Source organism: Onychostruthus taczanowskii, unplaced genomic scaffold (genome assembly GCF_017590055.1).
Source record: "Onychostruthus taczanowskii isolate IOZ18803 unplaced genomic scaffold, ASM1759005v1 scaffold27, whole genome shotgun sequence".
NCBI classification, from domain to species: domain Eukaryota; kingdom Metazoa; phylum Chordata; class Aves; order Passeriformes; family Passeridae; genus Onychostruthus; species Onychostruthus taczanowskii.
In genome coordinates, this window is record NW_024500017.1 from 5,271,602 (window position 1) to 5,284,103 (window position 12,502).

The 12,502-nt window shown below is 39.1% G+C and overlaps 1 protein-coding gene across 2 annotated transcripts in view; it reads right to left on the reverse strand.

Moving 5' to 3' along the window:
- Window positions 1-12,502, reverse strand: part of ATAD2 (ATPase family AAA domain containing 2) — a 30,672-nt gene that overhangs the window by 1,197 nt on the left and 16,973 nt on the right. For both annotated transcript variants that reach the window (XM_041407537.1, XM_041407536.1), the window contains exons 17-27: window positions 12,280-12,385; window positions 10,827-11,010; window positions 9,142-9,327; window positions 7,739-7,874; window positions 7,394-7,590; window positions 6,016-6,175; window positions 5,531-5,653; window positions 5,296-5,436; window positions 3,847-4,197; window positions 3,013-3,137; window positions 1,146-1,274 (exon numbers count right to left, since the gene is read on the reverse strand). In XM_041407537.1, coding sequence (XP_041263471.1) covers window positions 1,146-1,274; window positions 3,013-3,137; window positions 3,847-4,197; window positions 5,296-5,436; window positions 5,531-5,653; window positions 6,016-6,175; window positions 7,394-7,590; window positions 7,739-7,874; window positions 9,142-9,327; window positions 10,827-11,010; window positions 12,280-12,385 — 1,838 coding nt within the window. The remainder of the gene's footprint in view (window positions 1-1,145; window positions 1,275-3,012; window positions 3,138-3,846; window positions 4,198-5,295; window positions 5,437-5,530; window positions 5,654-6,015; window positions 6,176-7,393; window positions 7,591-7,738; window positions 7,875-9,141; window positions 9,328-10,826; window positions 11,011-12,279; window positions 12,386-12,502) is intronic.

Here is a 12,502-nt window from a genome sequence, read left to right on the forward strand (position 1 = left end):
AGCTGAACTGTTCTTTTCTGCACCCTGAATAAATACTTGTTAAAGTCTCTGTCTTCATACAGTAGAACTTACTCCTGGACTTGTGCAATCCCTCTGAATAGGAAATATTCTTTGGTTAAATGTCAGAGAAGCAGAAAACAAAGAAATCAAGTTCTGTCACAAAAGCTCACAAGCACCAGGATAACAAACATGCTAAATCATGTCATTATGATAGATAGGAGAAGGGTGCATTTTTCAGGAATGGTATCCCTGAATCCAAGTAATCCTCGCTGTTGCACAATCAGAGCAAGAGCATCTGACTCTCTATGAGATGTGGAAGAAGAGATCAAGATGACCAGGACACAAGAGAAGAGGCTTCCTGGCTGTTTTAAGGAAGACTGAGATGCATAAAAACATTTTATCTATTTTTATGCATGACCACCTGGAAGACAAATGAATTCAAGGACTTTGAAGCTGAAGACTGAATATCCAACCTATCTAAATCAACTCAACACTGGGAATGACAGACTGGGACCATAGGTTCCTGTGGAGTATTTCTGTCAAGTTCTGACAACTTGGAAATCCTCTCTTAGAAGGAGAGATTACAGAATTTGACTTGTTAGCATTAAACCTTCATAGGCAGGAAGCTCCCATATATGAAATTAAAGATGCTTGAGCTGTTCTAGCTAAAAAGGAAGTCTGGTGAGACTAAAGTCTCTTCTTGTTATGCCTCATATTTAGTTTCTTTTCAGGAATGGAATGCCTGCTATACAAGTGTTACCATGTGTGACTGCCCGCAAGAGGAGAACGAGGAAGTGACAGACTGAGAAAAGCACCCTCCTTTCACAGCCCCCCCAGTACTGAAAAGGTACTGGAGCAGGAGTGGTGACAGACTGAGGTTAACTGCCTTGAGAGGGCTTTGGGGGGGACCCATCATCTTCAAACCTTCTCCTGCTGAAACTGCCAACAGCTAAGCCAAATGCAACAATAGTTTTGCAATATGGAGAAATGTCTTCCAGACTGTAATGAACAAATCTTGTAACACAGGCAACTAAGCAGCAATGAGTAATATTAAATAACCATGACATTCACAGGGCACACGTACATATGCATAACACACACACACCTGTAATAATGACTAAGTGCTACAAGACAAAAAAAATTACCTTCACTAATTCGTTTTTGTCACCATCTTCCCGGTGTTGGTAAATGCACTGGCTAAGGACAGCATATAGTTTTTCCATGCGAAATATACTGACGTTCTCAGTTACCACGGCAATAGAATGCAGCACTTGCTGAAGAAAAAAAATGGAAACCAGAGTTCAGAAGCACAAGATAAGCTGCAAACAGAAAAGGTAGGACAGGTGTATGGCCAGCTTCCCATGTGAAACTTTAATTGCTGCCAGGGAAGTGACTGCACTCTCTTGTACGTGTTCATTCAGTTCTAGGCCTATAATCAAGCAAATAAACAAAAAAACCCAAAATCCCAAACAAACAAAAAACCAACCAAACAAAAACCACCAAAAAAAAAAAAAAAAAACCCAAAAAAAAAACCCCCCAAAAAACAAAAAAAAAAAACCCTCAAAATCCCAAACAAAACCAAGCAGCTACAGTTTGGAGGGTCACCCAGCTTATTGTCTGCAAGTGAATTCCAAAGAGGCTCTCTAATAGAAGCAGTAAGTTCCAGTGGCACTCCTGTTAAGGAATCAAGTTTTCTAACAGATGCATTTCATGACTGTAGCTCTGTCCTCACAGCTGAGAGCTCTGTAAGGGCTCTATGGTATCCCTCCAGTGGGCAGTACCTTCAGAGCACATGCTGCTGGCACCCTGACTCTAGAGAAACTCACGTGGATTGGCTTCACAGACAGACATGAACAACACCTTCCTTGCAAGGGGAAGTGGAGGGGCAGGCACTGATATCCATCTCAGCTCCTTGGTGACCACTGACAGGACCCAAGGGAACAGCATGAAGCTGTGTCAGGGGGAATTTAGGCTGGATATAAGGAACAAGTTCTTCACCCAGAGGGTGGTCAGGCAGTAGAACAGGCTCCTCAGGAAAGTGGCTACAGCACCAAGCTTGACAGAGCTCAAGAAACATTCAATGTTCTCAAGCTCATGGCAGGACTGTCGGGGATGCCCTATGCAGGGCCAGGAGTTGGACTTTATCCTTCAAGGTCCCTTCCAAGGGATATTCTATCATTCTATGAACACAACCCCATAAAATTTGCTTGCTTAGGAAGCCTGTCCTGAAAAGCTAATTTCTCTCTTCTCACTTCATTTCTTATCATGGCAAGTAAACAGCAGTCCCCTCTGGTTTGACCCACTTCCAGGACTTCAACCTGGCAATTTCCTGAATTCTCACTGCAACATCTCCTGAAGAGGGCAAGGTCCATCTACCCTCTCTAATTCATGCAAAGGAACTTCTTTGACCCCTGCGGCTAGGCACATTTTTGACCCTTTCACAAACTGTATTGTAGGATAACAACTTCTCTTCTACAGGGGACTGGAAAAACCTTGTAACACTGTACCTATATGAATGCAAAATTCTATCACTGGATTTTGAAAGCATTTGAGAAGAGCACGTATTGGTATTTTAGCCAGGATGACCTTTAAGTCAACCTGCTAACTTAAAAGTCTTAAAAGTCATCTCTGCTAAAAATCCAGGTACTCTTTCAGTTCCTAATAAATGAAAACATGCAAACAGCGAGCCAAAACAACCCCCCAGTCCATCACAAAACCTGCTAATAACCAAGAGCACTACCAGTTTGTCAGTGGGCTATTTTAAAATCTAACAAGCCCTTTTACATTAAAAATAGGAGATAATCCAGTCTCCTAAAATTTAGTTCACCGAAAGGAAGAACAGCTGTGGAAACAACAGTCATAGTCCATTTTAAGTGGAATTATTTCACCAGCTATATATCCCTCCCATACTTTGTCTGAATTGGCATTGGTTAACAACTGACAATTTACAACTCTGTATGTAGCAAGAACATGTCCTACTTTGGTATTAAAAAAATTAAAATTTAAACTTACTTTGAGCTCACAGTAATCCACAAACACTTTCTGTGTGCCAATTTTCATTGCCTTCCCAACACATCCCAGCTGTTTCTCTTCCACCTGAGAAGATCTTGCACGAGTCATACGGTGTACCCACAAATCTGGAATGACACAAATTTCTTAAGTCAGGATTTCTCTTTCTCTGAAACACAGTATGACTGAAGTAAGCTGTACTCAGAGAAGAGAACCTCTCTGCAACAACAGAGACAAATGTTATCATTTTTCACTGATAAATGCTTGACGCTTTTACCTCCTTTCTGGCAAAAATCTGCTCCTTGAAAAAAAATCTGCTCCTTGAAAAAAACTAGAGACTTGAACACAAGAAAAACCAACACTAGATACAACGGCAGGGGAAAATCAGGGGAAAAAAAAATCCTGTTGCCATTACAGCACTGCACTGTAAAACTCCAAACTAATTTAGGTTAGAAAACACATCTTACACTGCAAACACTAGGACGTAATGCTTCTATTCCACACATGACCCTGGGCACACACTGTTTGAAGTACAGCTTTTTAACTTATGCTTCCTATTGCTGGAAAGATCCTTAATGCAATAAAAGAAAGCCAAGGATTGTTTTTCAGTTAGGTACCACTTGAAAAATAAACTGCAGAATCAGAAACTCAGCAGCTGCAGAAATACATGAGTTTGGCTGGCATAACACAAGGGGCAGCACCATTATGCAAGAAACACTGTGCACCAGTTTGAGAGGAAACTGAGAACAGAAATCAGGAAGGCTAAAACCTGGTAGGTAGTGTAACCCTCCTCAGGAAGAGCAAGGGGGTGAATGACCTGTTTGATCTCACACTTACCATCTGAACGTCCGTCTTCAGAAGTTCCAGCTTTTTGACAATCTGGCATCTCACTCTGCTCTCTTAGGTCTGAATGTTCTCTCTTTTTTCCAGAAGGAGATTTACCCACAAGGAGAACTCTTTCATTTTCTGTCCCATTCTTCTGTCGTTCTTGAAGTACATTTTCATGTTCTTCAATAGGAGAATCCTGAGAGGATGCAAATTCAGTGCAATCTGTGTTAGACTCTTCATTGCTCTCCACTTCATTTTGGTCTTCAGGAATTTTATTCTCTTTATTGAACTGAACATTCCTCCTCTTTGTTCTAATACATGAAGACTCTCTATTCCTTTTGCGTTTTCTTTTTGACTTATCTACAAAGAGATACAAGCAAAAGTAATCCAAAACATTACCAAAACAAGAAGCATGCTCATCTTACTTGTCTGACAAGAAAAATGACCAAATGAGATTAACTACCACTGCCCATCTCCCCAGACATGTGTCTACAAAAAAAGTTGGAATTTAATGGGATCAGTTAGCAACTAGATTTTAAAAGATCCAGCTACAGAATTTAATTCACAAAACCAACAGCTTCAAGAGGTTATGAAAACTGAAGTCTTACTTTAGACAGGAAGTCTTACTGCAAAGCAAGATTATTAAATGACTTAGTTAATCTAATATATGTGAACAGAAACATATTTGGAGATGAACCCTCAGAATCTGCAAACCTCACAAAAGTTACACATACATTGGGAAGAGCTGAAGAGGGAATTTTAAGGGAGTGTTTGCTGGAGAAAAAACTCCTCATAAGCTTTCTGATTCAGTTAACCTTGTCCAATACAAACTTGTCATTTTCCCTTCCAGAAAACCCCACCATTCTTTGTACTCACGGAGTACCACAAGGCCTATGGGTCAAGTCAGTGGCAAAATTCCCAGACAAGCCAGCAAGACCAGGAAATGTCACATCATGTCATGTGTTTTAAGCCCCTTTTTTTATTTTTTTCCCATGTCATATTAATGGTAAAACTGAAGAAAATAATGATGTTTCCTGTACATGTCTATGATTATTGCTCCCCTTTTTTTAACCCTTTCCCCTTCAATTGGCAATCACAGGAACAGAGTTTAATGTTTGAGGGCAGGGAAGGGGAAAACACTGTTGCACATAACTAAAACTAGGTAAGCATTCAGAAACTGCCATGTACAACTCTTTTGACTCTGAGAGGTAGCAATGTAGGAACCATTAAATATCACTTGGACCACCAAGGACAGTGTCTTACAACGTCAACCAGCCAATGTATTTGGACTTCACAACCATACTGAATGAACGGCCTCTGGATTTATCCCATGTTTTGCAGCATATTAAATTTATTGCCTCTGGTATGAAGAACCAGGCATCACAGGAACCTGTTAGGTCACAAGAACAGAGGCTTCAGCACCTTCTCCAGGAAAGTCTGAATAAAAAAACAACTTGCCTTTAGAGCAGGGGGTACTGACATCCACAGGCACTGCTAGAATCTTCAGCTTTTCATTACACTTTGGGTCTGTTTTCTTACAGCCTGGAACAGAGTCCTCCTCTGGCATTACACAGCAGTAAGAGGAAGCACAGTCTGAACCTTGCAATAAAGAAGAGAGCAAAGAATGGTGTCTTGCATGGCTGGTTACAAATACTGAGAACAGTCTTTAAATCCTCAGTGCCAAAATACGTACCTCTTTGCTTACGAGATTCTTTGATTTCTTGGCAGCGTTGTTCAAAATCTTCATCCATTTCCTCCCTCACTATGGAATAGGCAGTGTCTCTCAAAGCACAGGCTCTGTGCCTAAGGAGACGATCTGAAATTTTACAGTCAGAATTGAGTACGTTCTACCAGCCAATGAACCCCTTTACTTTGTTTACTTAGAAAGTTTTTTGTCTTGTCAAAGGTAGGTTCTGAAACGTTATCTCAGTCAATTTTTTCAGCATGCCAACTGATAAGTTAATTTTTAAAGCAAAAGCAGTAGCTTCCAATCAACATATCTACAACAATTTCATGCCCAAATAAGTTTATTTGACACTGCAACATTCACAACCCGGCCAGAAATACTCTCTGGGGATCTTTTAAATTATCTAATCCTACATCTACTGTACACAAATGACATTTATCAACTTGTACATTTAAAATTTTTACGAATTAGTAATAAAACCACATCCTCACCTCCAGGATCTTTAGTTGGGTTGTACTCTAAAGCATTGCTACAGATTAGATCAATATCTTTTAGAAAGTCTCTTGCAGTTGAGTACTGGTGCATGTCAATCTTGGACAGAACTGTGGAGAGGTCCATGGGTTGTTTAATAACAGCATTGTAATCAGGTACCTGAAAAGGAAATATACATGTTCCGAGATTTAACATAGCAGCCACCAAAAATAGTTACTTTCAAAAAGTCATATAAAGGACTTCTAAAAAATCCCAATATGACACATCCAAAGATGCAGAAATCACACAATTAGCTTCTTGAAAACAGAAAGGCTATTTCAGCTGGCTTTCAAGAGACAGAAGAGGGGAAAACAAAGAAGCAGGGAGGTGAGAAGAATGTGTGGGGCAGAGAAGGAAACCAGCATCCAGAGTGGGACTTGTTTCACTTCCTTTCAGAAAATAAGAGCAAAAAACCATTTCTCAGTAAAGTCACCTGAAATTCTCTTTGGTTTTGGCAGCAAGAAAAAGGCTGCAGGAATTGCACCTTTGAAGCACCTGTCCTGAGCACCTAGAATGGGACAGCTGGACCCTGAGATGCCAATTTCTTTATTCAGACAATAGAAGGAGCCTAAGGACTAGCTCAGATGAGGACATCTATGTTTGTTTAGATTATTCAGATCTAGAAATTACAAGGAAAGGAAAGAAGTCAGTGGACATGTGGGGAAACAGGACCATGCGGAAATGCAAAGCCATCTCAAATTTTCAGCTGACTTGGAAGTATGTGTCCCAGCCTAAACTTATTTAATTAATTGAGAAGCATATGGGAGGAAGAAAAAAATCACACAGCCTTTATGGTTGATCTTACAGCAAGGAAAGCCCCCTGAGAACAGAATCTGAAAATCTGACAAATTGCTGCTTCTACTCCTGTTCTTGCAGAAACTACAGATAGACAATTAAAGAGCTTTACACTTTATTAAAACAGCCCTGGAAGTACTGTTTATAATTACAGAGAAAAAGAGATCTCTCCTTTTTAGTGCTGTAATACACCTACATATCAAAGCCTTTTCACAAGCAAACAGTGTTGGCATTTGATATAATTGGCACTTGGAGTAGATGATCCTTGTTGGATGACCCTTCTAATGGAAATAATCTCAAGTTTTCAAGAGGTTTTAGAAGGAACACAGGGACACTCAATTAACAGACCCAAAAACAGTAGAGTAAAAGAAAGTAAAAGCAAAACCAAAATTCACTTCCCATATCCTGGAGATTCACAATACTATGATCCTAAAGACAAAGATAAACCTTCCAAGAAAGAACACACAAACACTGAGAAACACACACAGAGGAATTGTGAATACACACAGGTATAATGGTATTGCAGATCAACACTAAATTTACCTCCTCTGGGTCAACAGGTTTTGTGAATGCCCTGAAACGTTTGTCAATGACAAGTCTGTGAGTCACGTCCCTTAGGTAAATCCTCAGCTCACGCAGCGTGTCCTCCTCCTGCTCCTCCAGCTGTTTTATTTCTTCCTCTGACAGCTGTCGAGGCTTTGGTGGCGGTGCTACAGGCAGAACTTCCAGTGGCTGCCGAGCTTAAATTAATTGGAAAATTTTAGTCAATTAATGGTACTCAAATACAAGCACATGAAAAATAATTGATATAAAATTACCCCAAAGGAAACACTGTATTGTATTAGCTGTTAACTTACTGCTAGCTTATTATATTTTAAATATCCTCACCTGAATTGTTTTTTGATGCAGGAGGTTCAGCAGCTTGCTTCATAACTAAGTCCTCAAAAAAACTTCTTCTTTCAGCACAGGTAGGCCACTGGATTTTGAAAACTTCTTCACAATCATTATTAAATAAAGCTTTTATCTAAAGCATGAGGAGAAAAGATATTTGAGATATAAGGCCACACACATTTTTTTGTAGTTTTTTATATTCTATTCCAAAAAGCTGCGTACCTTTCTAAACTAAACTGAATACTCATCTGAGTAAGATAAGCTACGTAAAGTCATCTTCTTGGCTTTAAAAGGCTAAATTTTCATAGCATGGCAAATTAAAACACCTGCTCTGAGGAATAATACCATCTAAAGTTTAGGCTGTATGAAAAAAAGATGTGATAAACCACTGAGCTGACAGTCCCCACTTCCAAGGTTGGCTGTTTTGTATTTACCTGCTTTTTTGTTCTTTAGCTTGAATTTTTGTGGCAGCTATTGAGGGACTGGACAAGGTTCAACATACAAGTGCCAGCTTTTTGTTAAGGTGGCTTTTAAAATTATGTTTTCATTTAAAGTGTCTAAAGTTGCATATATCCAGGTTGTAACTCTGTTTTTCCATCTCTATTATCAAAGGGCATGGAAATAATTTAATTCCTTATTTTAGAAAGCATTTAACAACATCACAATAACTTTTGCTACCAAGACAAAATAATCAGAGCATGATATTTACATTTTGAACACCTTCCTTTAACACTCTCTGAGGTTGTTTCTGAAATCCCAGTGCAGCTTTAGGGGACTGGGGAGGTAATTTTACTACCACAAATGTCTAGAAAGCTCAACAGCTAGTCTTACTGAATTTTATTAAGGAATACAACTAAAAATGGATTTCCAAGTTACTTAAATGGAAGTTGGACTTTATCTTTTCAGTATGTCAAGTTTTCACCTACCAGATGTAAAAAGAAATGGAAATAATAATGAAATTATTTAAATTTGAAATTACATTCCATCAATAGCAGTGTGACCACTGTACTTTTTCAGTAAAAATATCTTTTACTTTTCAGTAAAACAATCTTTTTCCTATCTCAAGCACTGTATATTCTTCACTAAGCACACACCTCACCATCTTGCAGTCACCAAAATGATTGCCTGAAGCAAATTTGTACATCCGTCTAATAAGCATCAGCGTGTGAGAAGGGTGAAAGAGCTGGGTTGAAGTCAATCTTTTTATTCAGAAAACACTTTAGACAAATGCTTTCACACTATTGTTTTGTCTAAACAAATTTTAAGACACTTTTAAAGAGTGTTTCTGTGCCTAAATAATAACAGCATGAATTCACTTTAGTGGCACAACATTCCCATGCTTCAAGGAGTTATAAAGTAACAAGCAAAAAAGGAAGAGTAAAAAAAATATCAATAAATACCTCTTCTGGGAGATCTCTATGTTTTACATCAGTTGTTGCAAGGAGCAGAACTGGAGCAAACGTTGGAATGTTCTGCAGCAGTGTTGTAAATACAGCTTTCACTGTAGGTCCAACAGTCTCCCACCACAAAGGGATTTGTGGGACATAAATGATACTTGGTGCTGTTCTTTGAGCTTCTCTCATCAACTGGCAAAATGAAAGCTCAGATAAGACAACTACATCCTGCAGAACAGGATACTAAATAACTACACAGCAGTCAAAGTGTCTTATGAAATAGGAGTAAATGAAGCTAAAACATCAAGACAAATCAATAAATTAACTACTCCTTAACAGTAAGGTAAAATTTTTACTTTGATTCAAACACAGACACGGCTATACAGACAGAAACAGACTTGAATTTCTGCCCAATTTCAAAATTTCTTATGTGCAAGAGAACTCTTATTTAAGAGCCTCAGCACTCAGCCAATCTGGTGGCATGCCCAAAAAAACACGACCAGCCTTTCAGCAAGATGTATTAGCCTGGAGAAATTGCCACACAACTGCAACTACAGCAATTTCAGTTCAGAGAATACAGACTCAAAGACCTATGTGAGAAGCCTGCTTACAATGCATAATTTCAAGCACATTTTATAAGAGGTGACCATTCTTTCATCTGCCTGAAGAGCTAAATCAAAACTTCTTACTACCAAAGGATCCATCAGACCAGATGATGCGCTTTGGAAGAGCACAAGCCACTGCTTACAGATGGCACCTCAATCACAGGAGACAAAATGCATCTACTGCCAGAGGGAAGTGACAAATTTCTCCATGTGCCCTCTCAGATTAACAATATTCAGAGAGTTCCTGTCAAAAGGTGGGGAAGCACACATGGTATATCCAGGCAGTCACTACACAGGGTAGTTACTCATCCGCAGATAAAACCATCACATAACAAAAGGAAAATTGCTCCTCCCATGTGACAAATGAGCCATGGAATGTGTCTGTCCTGACTCTCACAGCTCTCCAATGCTGCTACTAAATTCTGTGAATTCTGAATTCTGTGAAGGTAAAAATATTTTAATACAAAAATGCCAAAACAACATGTATTCCCTGCCTACAACTAAAAAAGAAGGAAACCAGCACTAATCTGGTTATATTTCATTTTCCTAGTGATGGAAAGCACACCAGTGTAACAGTCTAAGTTATATGAATTTTAATTCCTTTACTGGATGTACTGCAGTGCTGCAAGCTGTATATGTAAAAGAAGAAACCCTTTCCCCCAAAACTTTGACTGTCCTATGAATATATAAAAAACAGGGCTTCAGAAAGTGCCTGATGCTGTCAGGCTGATGCAGAGCCATCTACTGAGAGCACAGAGGCTTAAGAAGCAATGAAAACTTCCTGGATCCAACACAGACCAGCAGGATTTTTTGCCACAGAGTGCTTTATTAGCAGCACCTCCCATCTTCCTGAGCTGCTAGCAACACCTCACTGCTTCCTTTCTAAAGGAAAACATGACTATGTATACCATCCTTATACAGTATCATTCCATCTAGAAAAAAAGTGGATTTCCAGACAGAAGTAAACATAAAAGCCTATTCCAACCAGGACTCCTCTATTAACAATAAATTTTGCTTATTTCACAAGTTTACATACATTTTATATTCAGTTCATGAGTCATACCAGATTAATGAGAAAAAATATACCTGTGCACATGTTTCTTCTGGGGATGTGATGCTAACAAACAAAGCAGGCAGGTCTAGTGTATAAACAGGAAACTTCTCCAGCGCATGGATTACTGCAGGTGCCAGATGAAAAGCCTGCCCACACCCTGGATCTTCAACTAATAAGAACCGTGGCCTGAAAGATGTTGGCTGGCAACGAGGATTTCTACAACAGAACAGTTTAAAAACAAGTGATTAATAGGCACGCAGATGTTGACTTTTCTTCTATATGCTTTCTTTTGGTAAATACACTCCATGTTCCACCAAATAATAAGCTAGTCTTATTAGGAAGGCTATCAAAGCCTATTCTCTCAAAAACTGGTACCATGCCTCCACTAAGAAATCCTGCCAGGCTCCAGCATGTCTCCCTTTCCTTTAGCTGGGTTAAATAACAGCTCTTAAATCCTTCAGGGAAGCTGTGCAGTCAAATACACACACAAAACTGGTCAGTGACCTGATATGGGGCAGAACAACAACTCTTTCTTTTCTAAGCACAAACCAGTCTGGGTGTCTTCACTCCCTGTACACTACCATTTTCAATGGGTTTTAACTTTAAGTAACTGAGATCTCTGCACCTGCCAAGTTTAGCTAAAATTTGGCTGTAGTGCCTTGAGATGGTGGTAAGGAAGAAGCATACCAACATTCCTAAGAAAAAAATTAATGTGGGCACTGAAATACATTAGGTGTATGTGAAGAAGCACACAATTGGATTGGTTAAATTGCTTCTATGGTTTCCTCTTTGAATTGTCTATTAATTTCTTAATCATTTTGTTTTATGAGCATGAAACACAATTGTGAAAAGGTTTGTGGGTTTTTCTACCTCAAGGCTGTTGTACCTTTACTTGCTGAAGTCAAAGATCTTAGAGACCAAGCTCAGCAGGTTACATTTTACATTTTCTGGACAGCACAGCAGTAGAAATGGAGAAGAATAACTGACCCAACAGTGACAAGAATAATCTACTGCTTCAGCTGTTGATTTATACAACTTCCACAATAAAACAAAAAGATTAACAAACTCTGTAGGTTAAAGGTACAAAATGCAGACATAGTTTTTTTGCACATTGTTTTAACGAGCCATTTCTCAATTTTATTTCTGATTTAACTGTCTTGGAAGGCAGAAGAGAAAAAGATGGCTACACAAATCCTTAGGGCAGACAGCACATTTTTTTGGTTTTGAACCTTTGAATTAAATCAACATGTTCTAATAATCTGTGGACCACTGACTTAGGCAAATAAGGCAGGGCCAGTCAGTTTGATGGGCCAGGGCAGTTTATTCAGTTAGAACATTAGTACCAGTTGGATCTTCACACTTACTTCTTGCAAATACTGACCAACCCCCACACACCCATCACTCCTTCATCCAGCACCCCTCACAACAAAACAGTTTACAGACCCAGCCATCTTAAAAATGTAAACATAAAGGGACAAACGAAACCTGTTTAAAGTGAGGAATTCTGCCTTTTCACGATCAGGTACTTTGTGAGTTGGATTCTCTTCAAAGATTGATGGTGATTCCTCTTCACTGTCAATCACATCATTTCCTAAAATAGGATTTAAAGATGAGAGCTTTGATGACTTTCCTGAATAGTTCAAATCTCACTCTTACATTAATACACCTTTGAAATCAGTGCAGGAAACCATTCTCTTGTATTTCGTTT